We start from the raw sequence: 19,306 nt of genomic DNA on the forward strand, positions 1-19,306 counted from the left end.
AGAGGCCCGCGTACCGCAAAAAAAAAAAAAAAAAAAAAAAGAAAAAAAAAATTTATTTGGCTATATAAATTTGCCAGCATGTTTCTACTAATATGTAACTGGTCTAGGAAACAGTTATTTGAACATACAGAATCATGCAATATATTGGTTTGTGTTATTTCTGACCGTATAATGCTGTTAAATTCTTTGAGAGTGTGTAAGGGGGTGCTGTTTATTTGTATGTTTTTTCCATCGAAAATGTTGCAGTACATTGTCTGTCACTCTCTTCAGGCTCTGGGGGTGGGCTGAGGTAGGGAGGGTGTGACGCTGGTATTTGTGTGAACTTGGGCTTGTGATGCTGAGCTTGGTTCATCCCTTTCTCCTCCCTTCTCCTCCCCACTCCTTCCCACCAGCGCCACAGCAACATCCTCAGAGTCTGAGCGAACTGCGCCCAGCGCGGGCACAGAGCCTCCCACCGCCAGCAACCTGCGGCCGGGAGAAGAGCGAGCGCCGTGACAGCGCCCCACCGCCACCAGTCCCCGGACCACCATGGCCAAGAACCGCAGGGACAGAAACAGTTGGGGTGAGTAGCGTATGGTGACTTCTGCAGCCTGCACGGGGACGGGCCCTCCGCCTTCTGCTTCTGGAGACGAGGAGGGCCAAGGGCTGCTCGGCGCCAGCATCCAGGGCTGGGAGATGGCCACCGCCGAGCGGCTCCCTGTCGGGCGGGAGGAACGGTGGCCGAGCGGGACCCGTGGAACCGGCATCTGGCTGTGGGGTGAAGGGGCGAAGGCTGCAGCCAAGCGCAGGCCGGAGGCTCCCGCTTCTCCCCACCCTCCCCACCCCACCCCAGCCCTCCTCCTCCCAGCATTTGGACAGCACCCACCCGGTCGCCTCCGGGGGACTCGCTGGTTCCTATTTAGCGAAAGGAGGTGGGCAGGAAGGGCGAGGGTGGTGGGCAGGGGGCGGTGGTTACAGGAGAGGGGCGGAGATCGCCCACCCCTTCCCCACGAGCTGCGAGCTCCCCGGCCTTGCAGGGCTCGGACTCCTGGCTGGCGGGCGGGCTGGTAGGCAGCGTTGGAACAATGAGGCGGAGCGCGCCGGGCCCAGGTCTGACCGTTGCCAACCCGAGCGACGCCTGAGAAGGGGTGCCGCTTGGGAATCCCCTAAGGCTGCAGTACTCATTTTCATCTGGGGGTTGGGTGGGGAATTTGGGAAGAAGGGGAGCAAAGTTGTGGTTTCCAGCCTTCCGCCCCACCCCGACTTGGTACCCCATTCAGGCCAGCCCTAAGGGTGGCATTGTTCTCAGATTTTACCTTTTGGAGATGCAGGGCTCATGATTCAGCATCAGGCCGAGGGGAGGGGGAAGGAGAGGCTAGGCCCAGTGGGTTCACGCCGCGAGTGGGAGGGCGGCGCTCACGCAGGCGGAGAAGAGAGAGCGCAGTGATGCAGGAGAAATCGCAGCCCCGCCCGCTCTGCTGCTCCAGACTGGGTGCGGACGGACGGTTAGTGTGGGCAGGTTGGGCGTCTTTTTCCTCTTTGGGCTCCCGACTTCTTCCAGCCACAGTGAACCCACTGCCATCTTAGGGCATTTTGTTATCTGCACCAGAGCTGATCTCAGACCAGTGTGGCTTAGTGGGCAGAGAATAGTTTGTTCATTAGCTTTGAATTGTTATTTGGAAAGTTTACAAGCACTAGGAGTTCAGAGCTCCTTGATTGACTCTCTTCCGTGTCTCAGTGAGATCTCTTCTATAACTGTCCATCAGATTGAGAGGTATAAATTTTAATTAGTTATTTTGGTTATCTTTTATGAAAATTGATTATCTTCTATCAAGAGATCATATTTTTCCTTGCCTCTGATTGGTCACAGAACCAGCTTAACTCCCAAGTAGGCAAAGTCTACATTTGAGAGATTATCCAAGGTTTATGGTAGATGTGGGGAGTTGGAGCAGGGAGGTCTGTCTTTAGTTGTCTGAGTTCAAGAGAAATCGGTTCCATTTTCTGATATCACCAAATCCCAATTTTAGTAGGCGTGACTACTGCAATAACACCGTTTTGTTTGCTTCTTCTGAAATATGGGTAAACTTTTTCAGAGTGTCCCCTTTCCATCCTTTCCCTTGGCCTCCAGAATAGGAGTTTCTTGAACAGTCACAGTTAAGGTGTGTATGTTCAAGTCAATTTTGGTCTTAATCTCTGTGCACCGTTGATTCAACCCTGTTAAGAGACAGGCCATGTGAAAATTTATTCTGACGATTTAAATTTTTCTCCTTCACGAAGCTTTGGATCATTATTTTTCAGTATTGCCTTTGGTTACAAATTTCTTATGTAGTGGAGGTTTTTTTCTTTCTTGAGAATGTGGTTCTCAAATGGGATTTGCATAAGAATCACACTGGGAACTTATTAGAAATGCAGATTCCCACATCTTCCAGCCAGAGCTTTTGCATCAATACATCTGAAATAAGGTCTAGGAATCTGCCTTTTATTAGCATTTTAGGTGATTGAGAAGCAGATCATCTTTGGATGTTACCTTCAGAAACACTGTCTTATTTACATTTGATAGAAACGTATTCTAGGCAGTTTACCCAGAAGTCATGAAAAGAGTTTTGAGTCAAGTGATGAATTAAGAAAAGAAATAACCACAGTTATTATGTGTTCACTGGAAATTTCACAGAAAAGAAATAGTGGAATTGTGGGGTCTTATCTTGATGCTCTATGGAAATGCTTTACTACTCAGATTTTTCTTTACTGTAAAGCGTATATGACATAAATGACTTAGAAAATGTAGCATATGGAGTAGCACATAGTAGAAGTTTTTGGCAAAGATGTTAGCCATGTCTGTCTTGATTCCATTTTATTACCAGCATCTAGTACAATGCCTAACATGTAATAGGCATTTAATAATAACAATAATAACTAACATCACTGAGCTAATATCATATGAAGTGGGTATTAGAACCCTCATTTTACATATTAAAAGGTAAATAATAGAGCTAGGACTCCAACTCTGGCAGTTTGACTTGATTCTTTTGCCATCACCAGTATTTTGTTGAATGGATAATACTTTCCGCATTGTTTAGAACTATAGTTTTCAAGACACATTCATCTGCATTATTGTATGTGATCTTTAGCCTCCTAAGTTGTCAAGACATATTCCCTGTTTACAGATGAAAAAACTAAGTCTCAGGTAGGTTAAATAACTTGGTAAAAGTCACATAGTATTTAGTAAGTTAAAGGACTGAGATTAGAACCTAGAGTTGTCTTCTAATTTATTTTCTATAACATAATGCTATGGAATGTTTTTATGTTTAATGGGTCCTGGTGTGAGGTTAATAGAGAAAACAGGCCCTCATAGAAGGCAGAGGTCTCTGATGAGAAAAAAACTCAGGTGATAGCTTAGAAAGGAAGACAGTAAATTGACCTTATCATCTAGCTAAATACATATTTTTCAGACGAGTTAGAAATCAAAGGGCAGAGGGGAAAGCTAAACTATCCAGAATTGGAAAATATAGGATTTCCAAGAAAAGTGCAAGAGAGATACTTGCAAAATTTGTAAGGGGGACCTAAATAAAGTTCAGGTAAGGGCCCTATAGGACCAATAACTGATGTTATTTTTATGAGTGGTCAGAGAGCTGTTAGGTTCTACAGGGGCCATGGAAGCTAGAAAACAAAAGCATCTCTGCTGACACCCAGAGTTGGGTGGTGTTTGAGGATCATACCCATACATACAACTGGGAAGCAAATCTGTGTTTCCAAAACTGAGAATCCCACCACCTGTACCTGAATCTACACTGAACTAGAAATTTGAATAAATTTAAGCATTTAAAAGTCAATTCTTAAAAAGTAGGCATTATTATCCTTATTTTAATATATAAGGAATCTGATACTCAGAGAGTATAACTTCCCAGAGGTTTGATCATTTATGTTATAGACCTAGGATTTAAATTTAGGGTTGTTTGTTTACCTGGTCCATGTGATGAGGACAAGGAATTAAAATAGAATCCAATAAGTGCCACAACAAGCCTGTCTAAGCTTAAGCTCGTATAAGAAATCAATGCTCTATAAACTTGATCGCTTTGGACTAGAAAAGAGGGCAAAGAATATGCTAGTATGGAAAACAAAGGAGACAGATTAATATCAGAAACAGTAGCCCAGAAAGCAGTCTTTCAGTGTTGGGCTTAGAGTTTAAGTACTCCCAGAAACAAAACAGAAGTGTACCTGTTTTTACTTATTTGTTTTTGTTAATCACAGTTGCTTAAAAACTTGGGATGCCACCTGGAAATTTGAGTTTTCTGCAATGTAACAGAAACTGTCGGTGCAATATTGCTTTAGAAGAAGAATATTTGCACTAAAGTGTCAGCTTTTCCTGCCCCTTTAAAAAAACTCTTAGCTTCACAGTAAGTGTAGGAAATGTCTATTTGTTGAAAAGGCATTTGTTGAAAATTAATTTTTAGGTTTCTGTTTTTGTTTTTTGAGGAAAGGTTAAAAACAATCTTGATTATAGTTATCTCCTGATCTTTCTTTTCCAATTGGCTGTATTCTGTTTTCCTTGAAATGAGACCCTTCTTCCCTTTGTACTTGCCTCATTTTCTATGTATCTGTTCCTCCTGAAACAAAATAAAATTTCTATTGGGTCATACATGTACTTCCCCTACAGACACTTCCCTCCACATTATTCTAATTTAATTTGCCTTCCCTACATATTTTTTCATATATTTATTTTATATATATATTTTTTATACTTTATATCTGTTTACCTTGTCTTGATGGCTCTTGGGTTATATCTTTCCTCCATTTCGAACTCTGTAGCCTTTATTATCTTTAGAAACCAGTGACTAGACTGTAAGTGTAACCTGTGATCATCAGGAAAATGATTTACTGTGAGAAACTTTGGTCGTAAAAAATAGTTGCATATTTTTAAATTTGGAGGCTCTTCTTTTACATAAAAATTATTCTATAAAAATGTATAGACAAAAAAAAAACATAGATGTTCAGTTTTAAAAAGTATAATAATGAGCACCTGTATCTCCCCTCCCCAGCTGAAAAAATAGAACTTTATCAATATTTTGACATTGCTTGTGTGCCCCTCCTTTATGGCAACATCTCCTTATAAATACTTTCATAAATTTGGTTGTTTCTCATTTCCTCATCATTTTATATATTTATTATATATATATATATTATATATATGTATGTGTGTATATATTTAACATATCACTAAATTATATATTATTTAGTTTTACATTTTTAAGAACCTAAAATAAATGGAATCTAGCGTATACATTTTTCCACAAAGTATTTTGTTTACTTATAATACCCACACTTGGTATTATAATAGATGTGAAATGATATCTCACCATGGTTTAAATCTGTGTTTTACTGATTACCAATGAGGTGTGAGTATATTTTCATCCATTTATTAACCATTACTATTTCCTACTCTGCCTATTTGCCCTTTGCTGATCTTTTGTCAGGTTATTTGTCCTTTGCTACTTTGTGATGTGACTTTGCTCTCGTGATGGTATATTTTAGTAAACAGAAATTTTATATTTAAAAATAGTCAATTTAATATTTTCCTTTATGGTTTGTGCTCTTTGTATTTTAAGAAATCTTCCTCTACCTCAAAGTAATAAAATTTTCTCCTATAATATTTGGTTTTAAAATTTGCATGTCTCTTTTTTTTCATTTTTTAAAAATTGTGGTAAAATACACATAACATAAAATTTACCATCTTAACCATTTTTAAGTGTGCAGCTCAGTAGTGCTAAGTGCATCATGTTGTTGTACAACCACCACTGCCGTCCATCTCCAGAATTCTTTTCATCTTGCAAAGCATCTGTACCCATTAAACACTAACTCCCCATTCCCTCTTCCCCCAGCCCCTGGCAGCCATCATTCTGCTTTCTGCCTGTGATACTGACTACTCTAAGTATCTCATATAAGTGGAATCAAGTATTTGTCTTTTTATGACTGGCTTATTTCACTTAGCATAGCGTCCTTAAGTTTTATCCATGTTGTAGCATATGTCAGAATTTTCTTCCTTTTTAAAACTGAGTAACATTTCATGGACTGTATATACCACATTTTGCTTATCCATCCGTCAATAAACACTTATGTTGCTTCCACATTTTGGCATCTGTAAATAACGCTATTATGAACATGGGTGTTCAAATACATCTCTTTGAGACCTGCTTTCAGTTCTTTGGGTCTATACCTAGAAGTAGACCTGCTGAATCATATAGTAGTTATAGTTTTAATTTTTTGAGGAACTGTCATACTGTATTCCACAGTGGCTGTACCATTTTACTTTCCCATTAATAGTGCACAAGGGTTGTAATTCCTCTACATCCTCACCAGCGCTTGTCCTTTTCTGTTTTTTTGAATAGTAGCTATCCTGATAGGTGTGAGGTGGTATCTCATGGTAGTTTTTATTTGCATTTCATTTCCTAATTTCTCTTGTTTATTTCTTCTGTGATTCATTGGATGTTTATTAGTGTGCTGCTTAATTTCCACAGATTTGTGAATTTTCCAGTTTTACTTCTGTTACTCATCTCTAACTTCATTCCACTGTGGGCTAGAGAAGATATTTTTTATATGATATCTATCTTTTAAAAATCCACTGAGACTTAATTTGTGGTCTAGCATATGATCTTGTGGTCTAGCATATGATCTATCCTAGAGAATGTCCTATATATACTTGAGAAGAATGTGTATTCTGTTGTTGGGTAGAATGTTCTATATAAGTCTGTTAGACCTAGTTGATTTACTGTGTTGTTCAGATTCTCTATTTCCTTGCCTATCTTCTGTTTGATTGTTCTATCCATTATGAGTGTGGGGTATTGAAGTGTCCAACTTAACACTTCACATATTTTGATGGCCTGTTATTAAATGTATAAATGTTTATAATTGTTATATCTTCTTGATGCATTGAACCTTTATTAATATATAATGTCCCTCTTTGTTTCAACTTTTTGAGTTAAAGTCTATTTTGTCCGCATATTAATATAACCACTCCTGGTCTCCTTTGCTTACCATTAGAATTGGAATATCTTTTTCCATCCTTTCACTTTCAACCTATTTGTGTCTTTGGATCCAAAGTGAATCTCTTGTAGACAGCATGTAGCTAGATCATATTTTTTTAAATTCATTATACCAGTCTCTGTCTTTTGATTGGAGAGCTTAATCCATTTACATTAATGTAACTTACTGACAAGGAGGGATTTACTTCTGTCATTTTGCTATTTATTTTCTATATGCCTTATAGCTTTTTTTGTTCTTTATTCTTGGCTTTTGGCTTTCAAGGTCTATGGAAAGCCCAGTTGGGATTTTTAAAATTAAAATTGCATCCAACTTGTAGATTAGTTTGATAGAATCAAGATTTTTACTATATTAAATATTCCTATCCATGTACATGGCATATTCCTTCATTTATTTAGCTTTTGTTTCTTGATGTCTTGCAGTAGTTTAAAAACTCTCTTTGAATGACCTGCTTATCATTTGTTAGTTTTGCTCTTATGTTCCTTACATGTTTTGTTGTTATGATTTTTTTCCCCTATTACAATCATCCCTCAGTATCTGTGGGGGATTGGTTCCAGGACCTTCTGCAGATGCCAAAACCCACAGATGCTCAAGTCCTATAGTCTACCCTTCGTATTTGTGGGTTCTGCTTAGGCAGAGTCAGCCAACCACGAATTGTAAGCATAGTGTATGATTCACAGTTGGTTGAATCCACTGATGCAGAACCTGCTAGTATGGAGGGCCAACTGTGTATTTATTGAAAAAAATCCACGTGTAAGTGGACCTGTGCAATTCAAACCTGTGTTGTTCAAGTATCAACTGTATATGTATATATATGTATATATATGTATATTTGGCTATTAATAGTATATAAATGCAATCGGCTTTTACATATTTATCTTATATCTAGGAACCTTATTAAACTGTCTTATTAATTGAGCTAAATTGCCTTTTGATTTTTTAGGGTTTTCTACATAAAGAAACCTATCATCTTCAGTAATTATTGCTTTGTTCATTCCTTTTAATCTTTGTCTTTTATGTCTTTTTCCTGTCTTAATCAGATTAAGAGTGTTCTCCTTTATTCCTAAGTAATATTTTTTTAAAAATCATCACTACATATTGAATTATAATGACTGCTTTTTCTGTAATGATTGAAATAATCATATGGCTTTTATTCTTTAATTTTTTAATGTGTTTAATTATATTAAAAGATCTTCTTTGTTGAAGTGATCTTGCATTCCTGGAATAAACCCAGGCTAGACATACTGTATTACCTTTTAAAATACATTGCTGGATTTGCTAATCTTTTAAAGATATTTCCAAGCATGTTTACAACTAATTTTCTTTTTTTATACTTTCCTTTTCTGACTTTGGTGTCAAGGTTATATTAACTTTATAAAATGAGTGGGAGGAAATTTTTTTTCTTTTCTTTTTGATTCTCTAGAAGTGTTTATATGTGATTAGAATGATCCAGTGTGGGAAAACTAGTCTATTAAACCATCTGGCCCTCCTGTCTTCTTTTAGTAAGATTTTGAACTATTGATTCAACTTCTGTATTGGTTATAGAACAATTAAAGCTTTTTATTTCTTCTTGAGTCAGATTTAGTAATTTATATTTTTCTTGGAATCGGTCCATTTTGTCAACTTGGCATGAGATTGTTCTTAATTTTCTATTATTTTCTCTGCTTAATTTTATCTGTATCCTCCTTATTATATCTTTTATTGTTAATCTCTCCTTTTTTTCTTTTATATTTACCTAATTTCTGTGCATCTCTGTCATTTCCTTCTTGTACTTTCTTTGGTTTCATTCTATATTCTCTTTAACTTAGAAAAAAAAGTTGGATACTGAGCTCATTTATTTTGAGCTTGCCTTCTTTTTCTAATATATGCATTTGGGGCTATAAGTTTTCTCTAAATATCAATTTTGCTGTATCCTATATGTGTTGATATGCAGTAGATTCAATCTCAATCCGTTTGAAGTATTTTAAATGTCCACAATGATTTCTTTCTTTACCTGTGAATATACAGAAAGTATGGATTTCTAAATTATATTTTTGTTGATATTGATTTCATACTTAATTTTATTCTAGTCAGAGAATATGTTGTACAGTAGCACCATTTTCTATGCTGATAGAAATGTTCTGTATCTATACTGTCCAATATGTGAGCCTCTAGCCATGTGTCTTTTGGGCATTTGAAGTATGGCCAGTGAGAATGAGGACCAAACACTTAATTTTATTTAATTTTAATTAATTTGAACAGCCACATGTGGCTAGTGGCTGCAGTATTGGACAGTTCAGGTTTATAGAATACCTGGTGTGAACTTTGTTGAAACTTGTTTTATGTCCTACTACGTGTTTAATTTTTATACATATTCCATGTAGGTTTGAAAAGCACTTTTTGTTTACTAATTTTTGATGCAGTGTACTATATATGTTCGTTAGCTCAAGCTTATTAAATGTATTGTTCATATCTTTCAAACTCTTACTGATTTCTGGACTGTTTGCTCTACCAGATACTGATATCTGATAGATACTTTAAAATTCTGCGAGATGTTTTAAAACATGACAGTGGGTTTGCCAATTTTCTCTTAATATTCCCTTAAGCTTTGTTTATGGACGTTGAGCTAAGTTGTTAGGTGCACACAAATGTGGACTTGTTACATCTTCCTGATGAACTGAGCCTTTTATTTTTATGTAGTGAACCTCTTTCTCCTGAGTATTGCTTTTTGCCCCAAAGTCTATTTTGTCTGATACTAATATAGATGCTTCATATGTCATTTGCTGTTTTAGTCTATGGGCCTACTGAGCAGCAGTGGCTGGAGTAGGAGGCTGACTGACGTTCACAAAAAGAGTCAGTCACCTTGTCCATCTGATTTTTGTGAGCTTCCTCTACAGTAAATGCCCCTTGATAAGCATTCACATGGGACCACATATTCTTACACTCTCTTCCCACTCCAAAGGTCCAGGCACATACTTCTTGAAAGTACCTTCAAAATGTTGGCTACTGTCTGTGAATTGTTGCAGTTCTGTTCCTTTTGGCATGTGCTGCAAGCCTCATAGGTGCTCACATATCTGTCCACTCTGTTAGAAGGCAGTAAAGGTTTCATCTTCACTCTTGCCTCCAAACGTCATGAGTGCCTTTCATGGGCAAAATCTAAACCAGAACCCTGCTAAGAAGGGATTGTAAGAATTGTAGTACTGTAGTTTCCACACTTCCAGTCTCTGCAATGTAAAGAAGAGCTTAGAGGGACTTCCCTGGTGGCACAGTGGTTACGAATCCACCTCAGTGGAACACTATACAGCAGTGGAAATAAACAAATTACATTTATATGCATCAACATGGATGAATCTCAAAACTGTAACTCAAAAACACAATGTTAGGGACTTCCCTGGTGGCACAGTGGTTACGAATCCACCTGCCAGTGCAGGGGACACGGGTTTGACCCCTGGTCCAGGAAGATGCCACATGCCGCAGAGCAACTAAGCCCATGTACCACAGCTACTGAGCCTGCATGCCACAACTACTGAGCCCACGTGCGGCAACTACTGAAGCCTGCGCGCTCTAGGGCCTGTGCTCCGCAACAAGAGAAGCCACTGAAATGAGAAGCCTGCACACCAAAACGAAGAGTAGCCGCCCCCCACACCACAACCAGAGAAAGCCCGCACACAGCAACAAAGACCCAATGCAGCCAAAATAAATAAATAAATATTAAATAATTTTTAAAAATAGAGACAATGGCTAAATTTAAAAAAAAAAAAGAAGAGCTGAGAATGGTGGAGATAGAACTGAGCATGACACAGACAATATTCAGCAGAAAGAGTAGCCACCCATTTTCAAAATAGCTGACTCAGAGATGATTAAAGGATGAGACAGTTCCTTAGAAAACAAATACTGTAACTGCATGAGGATTTCTTTTCCTTAATGGGGATTACACTTCCCATCTGCTTTTTTTTCCTTAAAATATGTGAACATATTTTCTCATGATTAGGTATTTTTCTATAACATGCTTTCAAATGGCTCCATATTTTGCATAGTATAACTGTGACATAATTTATTTACAGTACCCTAGAGTTAGGGATTTAGATTGTTTCCAATTTTTTGTTATATAAATAATGCTGTAATGAACCTTTATGTAGATAAATACATATGCACAATCCTGATAGTTTCCTTAGGGTAAATTCCTAGAAATTGAATTGTTTCATTAAAGGGTATGTATATTTTTTAGTGTTTTTTAATGTTTCCAACTCTGAGTGTATATATTTTTTAACCTTTGCAAGTTATAAAACCTAAAAAGTTTATCTCCTTTTAATTAGCATTATTTCTTTACTTACTGAGAAGACCTAACTTTTCCCCGTGTCTATTAACCATTAGTATTTCTTCTTATCAGTTACTTATCTTTCTATTGAAGTCTTTTCATGTATATACTTGAACATATGAAATATATGTGTATGTATATTTTATATATATATATACACACAGTGCCCTAATCATGATGACATTGTTCTTCTAGAGGCATCATTTAACCATTTATGGAATGCTTTTGGATTCAGTATAAATAAACAGCCTGCCAAATGATTTACTTGTTTCTTCCAAGGCTCTGAAGTTGCAGGACCTGCATTATTCCTTTTAACCCTCCTCCTCAAAGGTGTTGTTAACAGCAGAACAATCTGAGAGTCTGCATGGTAGTGTTTTGTGGTCTGTTATGTGTAATCATCTCATTGTAACTTCTATCTCTACTCTTGCTGAAACATTCTTAAAATTTGTTTCATGAGTTAACCTTTTGTTTTTGTTTCCTCAACTGTATTTGTCCCTTTCTGTGTACACTCCCTTTTGCTGTGTTTTTGGAAGTCATTCTCAGGTGCTCATTCAAATGTTTTCTCTGTCATTCTTCTAATTCTACTGTTAGAAAGAGACATAATAGTTTAAGAAGAAGTAATATTTCCTTTTAATTTCAGTTGCCAAGAGACGGTTTCCTAGGTGCTATGTCTTTTTCTCTATAAAGGCTTCAACATACTCAGAGTTAGTCATCTTGTGAGGTTTAATTTTTGCTGGAGACATGAAGTATAGATTTTATTTTTACAGAGTTTACAATTAAAATTAGAAATACACACCCACAGCATTTCCAGTATATTAAAATGATTATTCTCCATCTATAAGTTTTTGAAGATTCCCTTTCAACGTATCTTAATTCGGTAGCTGAGTGGCCAGCTTCCAGTGATTTAAAACACCACATAGAATGGAAAAGTCCCTAAAATCCCTTTACTGAATATAAGATTTAGTATGTAAAAAGGCTAAACAATATATATTTTTTGGTTCTCTCCTTGTAAGCTATACATTTGTATTATCCATAGTAAAATGCTAATTCCCATCTGATTTGCTTCTGACCTGTTTCCTGCTTTTTAAACATTTACATAGTGCTCCAGGAATTGAAACTAAGTTTAGTTTAAGCAAAACATATTTAAGAAGGTAGAAATCTGGTGCTAAAGAGATTTGGCATGCATTCCAATGGACTTTTGGATTCTTTTAGAGCAAGAATAATATTTATTGCTTCGATAAAATATAGTTATGAATAATGAATCAAGCTCAAAATATTTGTTCTTGATTATCCTGTATATTCTAATACGTTTCAGTTATTTTCTGTTAAATTCATATAAATATTTATTGAGTGTCTGCTGTGTAAGTTTCTGTTACAAGTTTTTAAGAAATGGAAACATGAGTAAGACAATCTCTGCTCTCCAGATATTTTCAGTCTGTGTTTTCAAATTTGACGTTTTTTACAGAAACTGAAGTTTTTCTAAATAGTTTTTTTAACAGCTTTATTGAGATATAATTCATATACCATACAATTCACCCACTTAAAGGTGTATAATTCAATGGCTTTTAGTGTATTCAGGGCTGTGAACTTATCACCACAATTTTGGAACATTTCATTAGCCCCCAAAAGAAAATTTGTACCTCTTAACCGTCACCCCCTAATCCCCTTCCACTCCCCAGTCCTAGGCAACCACTAATTCACTTTCTGTCTCTATAGATTTGCCTATTCTGGCAAATCTATGATTCCATTTATATGAAATCATACAGTATGTGGTCCTTTGTGACTGGCTTCTTTCATTTAACATTGCGTTTTCAAGGTACATCCATATTTTAACATGTATTTGTTCTGCATTTTTTATTGCTGAATAATATTTCGTTGTATGGGTGTACCACATTTGTTGATCCATTTATCAGTTGATAGACATCTGGGTTTAGCTTATCTAAATAGTTTTATATGTAAATATTGATTACCATAAATATATGTATAGATTGATGGTAGCAATATGTTTTGGATAGGAAGACTTCCTTAACTTTAGATGAAATGCAAACTAATGATTATATATTTATGAATATTCCACAGATTAATTCGATTCCATTTTTCATTCTATTAATAACAAAATATTTCTGTATTTTTAAAAGTTTCCTTACCAAAAAGGAATATTTAATACGGTAATTGGCTTACGTTGTCATGAGACTTTTTCCTGTAAACTATCTCATTGTTTTAAAGTCACAACTCAGATATTTGTTTTATTTTACAGCATACTTATATCACACTTAATATATAATCTCCTTCCTGTTCATTTAGCCTGTTGGTAGCTCTTCAAAGACCTTGAACATCTAAACTAAAAGTTCAAAGTTATGTGTCTCATCCACACCTACCATATAAAGGTAGAGTTGGACAGGATAATCATATACAAACATCCACTGATGCCTTTTCTCTTTCCCTCACCCTCAATATCTACTCTGTCCAAAATCTTTTCAGATTTGGCCTGTCTTGCTTTGCATGATCCAGCCCTTCATAATCTTCCCAACCTGCTCCATCCATACCATACTCCTTGCTGTTCCTCAAATATGCCAAACACACTCTCCTACACACTTTTTTCCCCAGTGATACTATACTATACAATACATACTGTTTTATACCTTGTATTATTTTTTCATAATATATATTGGCAGTTATTTCAAACGAGCTTCCTTATTCTTTGTAACTACCTTGTATTTCATAGGTGAATGAACCATAGTTTATTAATCAGTCCCTTGTTGATGGCCATTAACACTGCTTCTGGTTTTTTGCATGTGGATGAGTCTGTCTGCAGGATGAATTCTTTGAAATAGCATTGCTGGGTCAAGGAGTGTGTATATTTGTATTTTTGATAATTATTTGCCAAATTGCTGCCTGAAGGTGCTGAATCCATTTAAATTCTGCAGCGTCTGAGGATACAGATTTACATTCCAACTAATGAAAGGAATTATCTTTGATCTTTGTAAATCTGATATATAAAAAAATGTATCAATATATTTTTTCATTTTTTATTTGCATGAGAATGAAGATCTTTTCCTATGTGTGGAACCATTTGATATTGTGGTTTTTGTCAATTGCTTGTTTGTATCCTCTGTCCGCTTTTCCTGTTTCACATTTGGATCTAAGGTTTATTTGGAATTGATTTTTATTTATGGTGAGAGCTAGGGATGATGGTTCATTTCTTTTTCCCTATATGAATATCCAATTTAATTAACATCCTTTATTGAAGATCATCCTTTCTTCATTTATTGCAGTTGCACATTGTTGTAAGTCAGATGCTTGTGTCTATGTGGGTCTGTTTCTGAAATCTCTCGTCCTCTCTATTCGTCTACTTGTCTATCCTTGTGACAATATCACCCTGCCTTGGGCTTCCCTGGTGGCGCAGTGGTTGCGTGTCCAGCTGCTGATGCAGGGGAACTGGGTTCGCGCCCCGGTCTGGGAGGATCCCACATGCCGCGGAGCGGCTGGGCCCGTGAGCCATGGCCGCTGAGCCTGCACGTCCGGAGCCTGTGCTCCGCAACGGGAGAGGCCACAAAAGAGGAAGGCCTGCATACCACCAAAAAAAAAAAAAAAAAAAAATCACCTTGCCTTAATTATTGTAGATTTAAAATATCTATTGGTGTCTGTTGGTGTAAATCCCCCAACTTTGTTCTTCTTTAAGGTGGTCTTTGTGTTCTTGTCTCTTAGCCTTTCCACATGAGCTAGTTAATCTTCATAAAAAGGATTTGTACAAGAAAGAATTAAACTTGTTAATCAACTAGAAATATTGCTGAGAATTTGATTGGTATTATAACCAAATTAAGAATCCAGGAGAGCATTGACATTTATAACAGAGAGCCTTCTAATCTGAGAACATGTATCAATATATACTTCTCTCAATAATGTTTTGTATATTTCTGTATAATTGGGTAATTTATTTCATTATTATTGAGTTTTGAGAGTTCTTTATGAATTCCTTATATAAGTTCTTTATTAGATATATGATATGCAAGTACTTTCTCCAAGTCTATGGCTTGTCCTTTCATTTTCTTAACAATATTTTTTTGAAGAGCAGACATTCTTTTTTTTCGGGGGGTTGTGAATATTTTTTTAGCCGACATACTTATCAAAAATTTTCACGACAGGGTCCTATGGTATAGAACAGAGAACTATAGTCAATATCCTGTGATAAACCATAATAGAAAAGGATATTTTAAAAAAGAATGGGTATATATGTATAACTGAATCACTTTGCTGTACAGCAGAAATCAACACAAAACTGTAAATCAAGTGTATATATATATATATTTCTTTTAATAGATCTTTTTGGAGTATAATTGTTTCACAATACCATGTTAGTCTCTGGTGCACAGCAAAGCAAATCAGCCGTATGCATACATGTGTCCCCATATACCCTCCCTCTTGAGCCTCCCTCCCCCCCTCCCTATCCCACCCCTCTAGGTCATCGCAAAGCACCGAGCTGATCTCCCTGTGCTATGTTGCTGCTTCCCACCAGTCAGCTATTTTATATCCAGTAGTGTATATATGTCGATGCTACACTCACTTTGCCCCAGCTTCACCCTCCCACCCCATGTCATCAAGTCCATTCTCTATGCCAATGTCTTTATTGCTGCCCTGCAACTAGGTTCATCAGTACCTTTTTTTTTTGATTCCATATATAAGCGTTAGCATACGGTATTTGTTTTTCTCTTTCTAACTTCACTCTGTATGACAGACTCTATGTCCATCCACCTCACTACAAATAACTCAATTTCATTTCTTTTTATGACTGAGTAATATTCCATTGTATACATGTGCCACATCTACTTTATCCATTCATCTGTCAATGGACATTTAGGTAGGTTCCATGTCCTGGCTATTGTAAATAGTGCTGCAGTGAACATTTTGGTGCATGTCTCTTTTTGAATTACGGTTTTCTCAGGGTATATGCCTAGTAGTGGGATTGCTGGGTCATATGGTAGTTCTCTTTTTAGTTTTTTGAGGAACCTCCATACTGTTTTCCATAGTGGCTGTATCAATTTACATTCCCAGCAACAGTGTAGGAGGGTTCCCTTTTCACCACACCCTTTCCAGCATTTATTGTTTCTAGCTTTTTTCATAAAGGCCATTCGGACCAGCGTGAAGTGATACCTCATCATACTTTTGATTTGCATTTCTCTAATAATTAGTGCTGATGAGCATCTTTGCATGTGCTTCTTGGCCATCTGTATGTATTCCTTGGTGAAATGTCTATTTAGGTCTTCCGCCCATTTTTTAACTGGATTGTTTCTTTTTTTGATATTGAGCTCCATGAGCTGTTTGTATATTTTGGAGATTAATCCTTTGTTGTTTCATTTGCAAATTTTTTCTCCCATTCTGAGGCTTGTCTTTTTATCTTGTTTATGGTTTCCTTTGCTGTGCAGAAGCTTTTAAGTTTAATTAAGTCCCATTTGTTTATTTTTGTTTTTATTTCTGTTACTCTAGGAGTTGGGTCAAAAAAGATCTTGCTGTGGTTTATGTCAAAGAGTGTTTTTCCTATGTTTTCCTCTAAAAGTTTTATAGTGTCTGCTCTTACATTTAAGTCTTTAATCCATTTGGAGTTTATTTATGTGTATGGTGTTAGGGAGTGTTCTAATTTCATTCTTTTACATGTAGCTGTCCAGTTTTCCCAGCATCACTTGTTGAAGTGGCTGTCTTTTCTCCATTGTTTGTTCTTGCCTCCTGTGTCGTAAATTAGGTGCCCATATGTGCGTGGGTTTATCTCTGGGCTTTCTATCCTGTTCCATTGATCTATATTTCTGTTTTTGTGCCACTACCATACTGTCTTGATTACTGTAGCTTTGTGGTATAGTTTGAAGTCAGGGAGCCTGATTCCTCCAGCTCCGTTTTTCTTTCTCAAGATTGCTTTGGCTATTCTGGGTCTGTTGTGTTTCCATATGAATTGTAAGATGTTTTGTTCTAATTCTGTGAAGAATGCCATTGGTAGTTTGATAGGGATTGCATTGAATCTGTAGACATTAGTGTATAGGAATGCAAGAGATTTCTGTGCATTAATTTTGTATCCTACTACTTTACCAAATTCATTGATTAGCTCTAGTAGTTTTTTTGTAGCATCTTTAGGATTCTCTATGTATAGTATCATGTCATCTGCAAACAGTGACAGCTTTACTCCTTCTTTTCCTATTTGTATTCCTTTTATTTCTTTTTCTTCTCTGATTGCTGTGGATAGGACTTCCAAAACTATGTTGAATAAGAGTGGCAAGAGTGTACATCCTTGTGTTGTTCCTGATCCTAGTGGAAATGCTTTCAGTTTTTCAGTGTTGAGTATGATGCTTGCTGTTGGTTTGTCATATATGGCCTTTATTATGTTGAGGTAGGTTCCCTCTATGCCCATTTTCTGGAGAGTTTTTATCGTAAATGGGTGTTGAATTTTGTCAAAACCTTTTTCTGCATCTATTGAGATGATCATATGGTTTTTATTCCTTAATTTGTTAACATGGTATATCACGTTGATTGATTTGTGTATATTGAAGATTCCTTGCATCCTTGGGATAAATCCCACTTGATCATGGTGTATGATCCTTTAATGTGCTGTTGGACTCTGTTTGCTAGTATTCTGTTCAGGATTTTTGCATCTATGTTCACCAGTGATATTGGTCTTTTTGTTGTTGTTTTTTTCTTTTTGTTTGTTTGGTTTTTTGGGGGGTTTTGGGGGGTTTTTTTGCGTTACACGGACCTCTTACTGTTGTGGCCTCTCCCGTTGCAGAGCACAGGCTCTGGACGCGCAGGCTCAGCGGCCATGGCTCACGGGCCTAGCCGCTCTGCGCCATGTGGGATCTTCCCGGACCGGGGCATGAACCCATGTCCCCTGCATTGGCAGGTGGACTGTCAACCACTGCGCCACCAGGGAAGCCCTATAATTTTCTTTTTTTGTGATATCTTTTTCTGGTTTTGGTATTAGGGTGATAGTGGCTTCTTAGAATGAATTTGGGAGTGTTTGTCCATCTGCTATATTTTGGAAGAGTTTGAGAAGGATTGGTGTTAGCTCTCCTCTAAATGTTTGATAGAATTCGCCTGTGAAGCCATCTGGTACTGGACTTCTGTTTGTTGGAAGATTTTTAATTACAGCAATTTCATTACTTGTGATAGGTCTGTTTATATTTCCTAATTCTTCCTGGTTCAGTCTTGGAAAATTGTACCTTTCTAAGAATTTGGCCATTTCTTCGTGGTTGTCCATTTTATTGGCATATAGTTGTTTGTAGTCTCTTATAATCCTTTGTATTTCTGCAGTGTCAGTTGTGATTTCTCCTTTTTCATTTCTGATTTTATTGATTTGCGTCCTGTCTCTTTTTTTCTCGATGAGTCTGGCTAAGTGTTTATCAATTTTGTTTATCTTCTCAAAGAACCAGCTTTCAGTTTTATTGTTCTTTGCTATTGTTTTCTTCGTTTCTATTTCATTTATTTCTGCTCTGATTTACTATTTCTTTCCTTCTACTGACTTTGGGTTTTCTTTGTTTTTCTTTCTCTAGTTGTTTTAAGTGTAGGGTTAGATTGTTTATTTGAGATTTTTCTTGTTTCTTGAGGTGAGATTGAATTGCTATAAATTTCCTTCTTAGAACTGCTTTTGCTGCAATCCATAGGTTTTGGGTCATCGTGTTTTCATTGTCATTTGTTTCTATGTATTTTTTTTACTTCTTCTTTGATTTCTTCAGTGATCTCTTGGTTATTTAGTAGCACACTGTTTAGCCTCCATGTATTCGTGGTTTTTACAGTTTTTTTCCTGTAATTGATTTCCAATCTCACAGCGTTGTGGTCAGGAAAGATGTTTGATACGATTTAAATTTTCTTAAATTTCCCGAAGCTTGATTTGTGATCCAAGATGTGATCTACCTTGGAAAATGTTCCGTGTGCACTTGAGAAGAAAGTGTATTCTGCCATTTTTTGGTGGAATGTTCTATAAATATCAATTAGATCTATCTGATCTATTGTGCCATT

The 19,306-nt window shown here is 36.7% G+C and overlaps 1 protein-coding gene across 1 annotated transcript in view; it reads left to right on the plus strand.

Annotated features, from left to right (window-relative positions):
* Positions 1-19,306, plus strand: part of ATL1 (atlastin GTPase 1) — a 74,731-nt gene that overhangs the window by 10,879 nt on the left and 44,546 nt on the right. The window contains exon 2 of the mRNA XM_028495846.2: positions 393-562. Within this exon, the coding sequence (XP_028351647.1) occupies positions 529-562 (34 nt within the window). The 5' untranslated portion in view covers positions 393-528. The remainder of the gene's footprint in view (positions 1-392; positions 563-19,306) is intronic.

This window comes from Physeter macrocephalus, chromosome 11 (genome assembly GCF_002837175.3).
Source record: "Physeter macrocephalus isolate SW-GA chromosome 11, ASM283717v5, whole genome shotgun sequence".
NCBI classification, from domain to species: Eukaryota; Metazoa; Chordata; class Mammalia; order Artiodactyla; family Physeteridae; genus Physeter; species Physeter macrocephalus.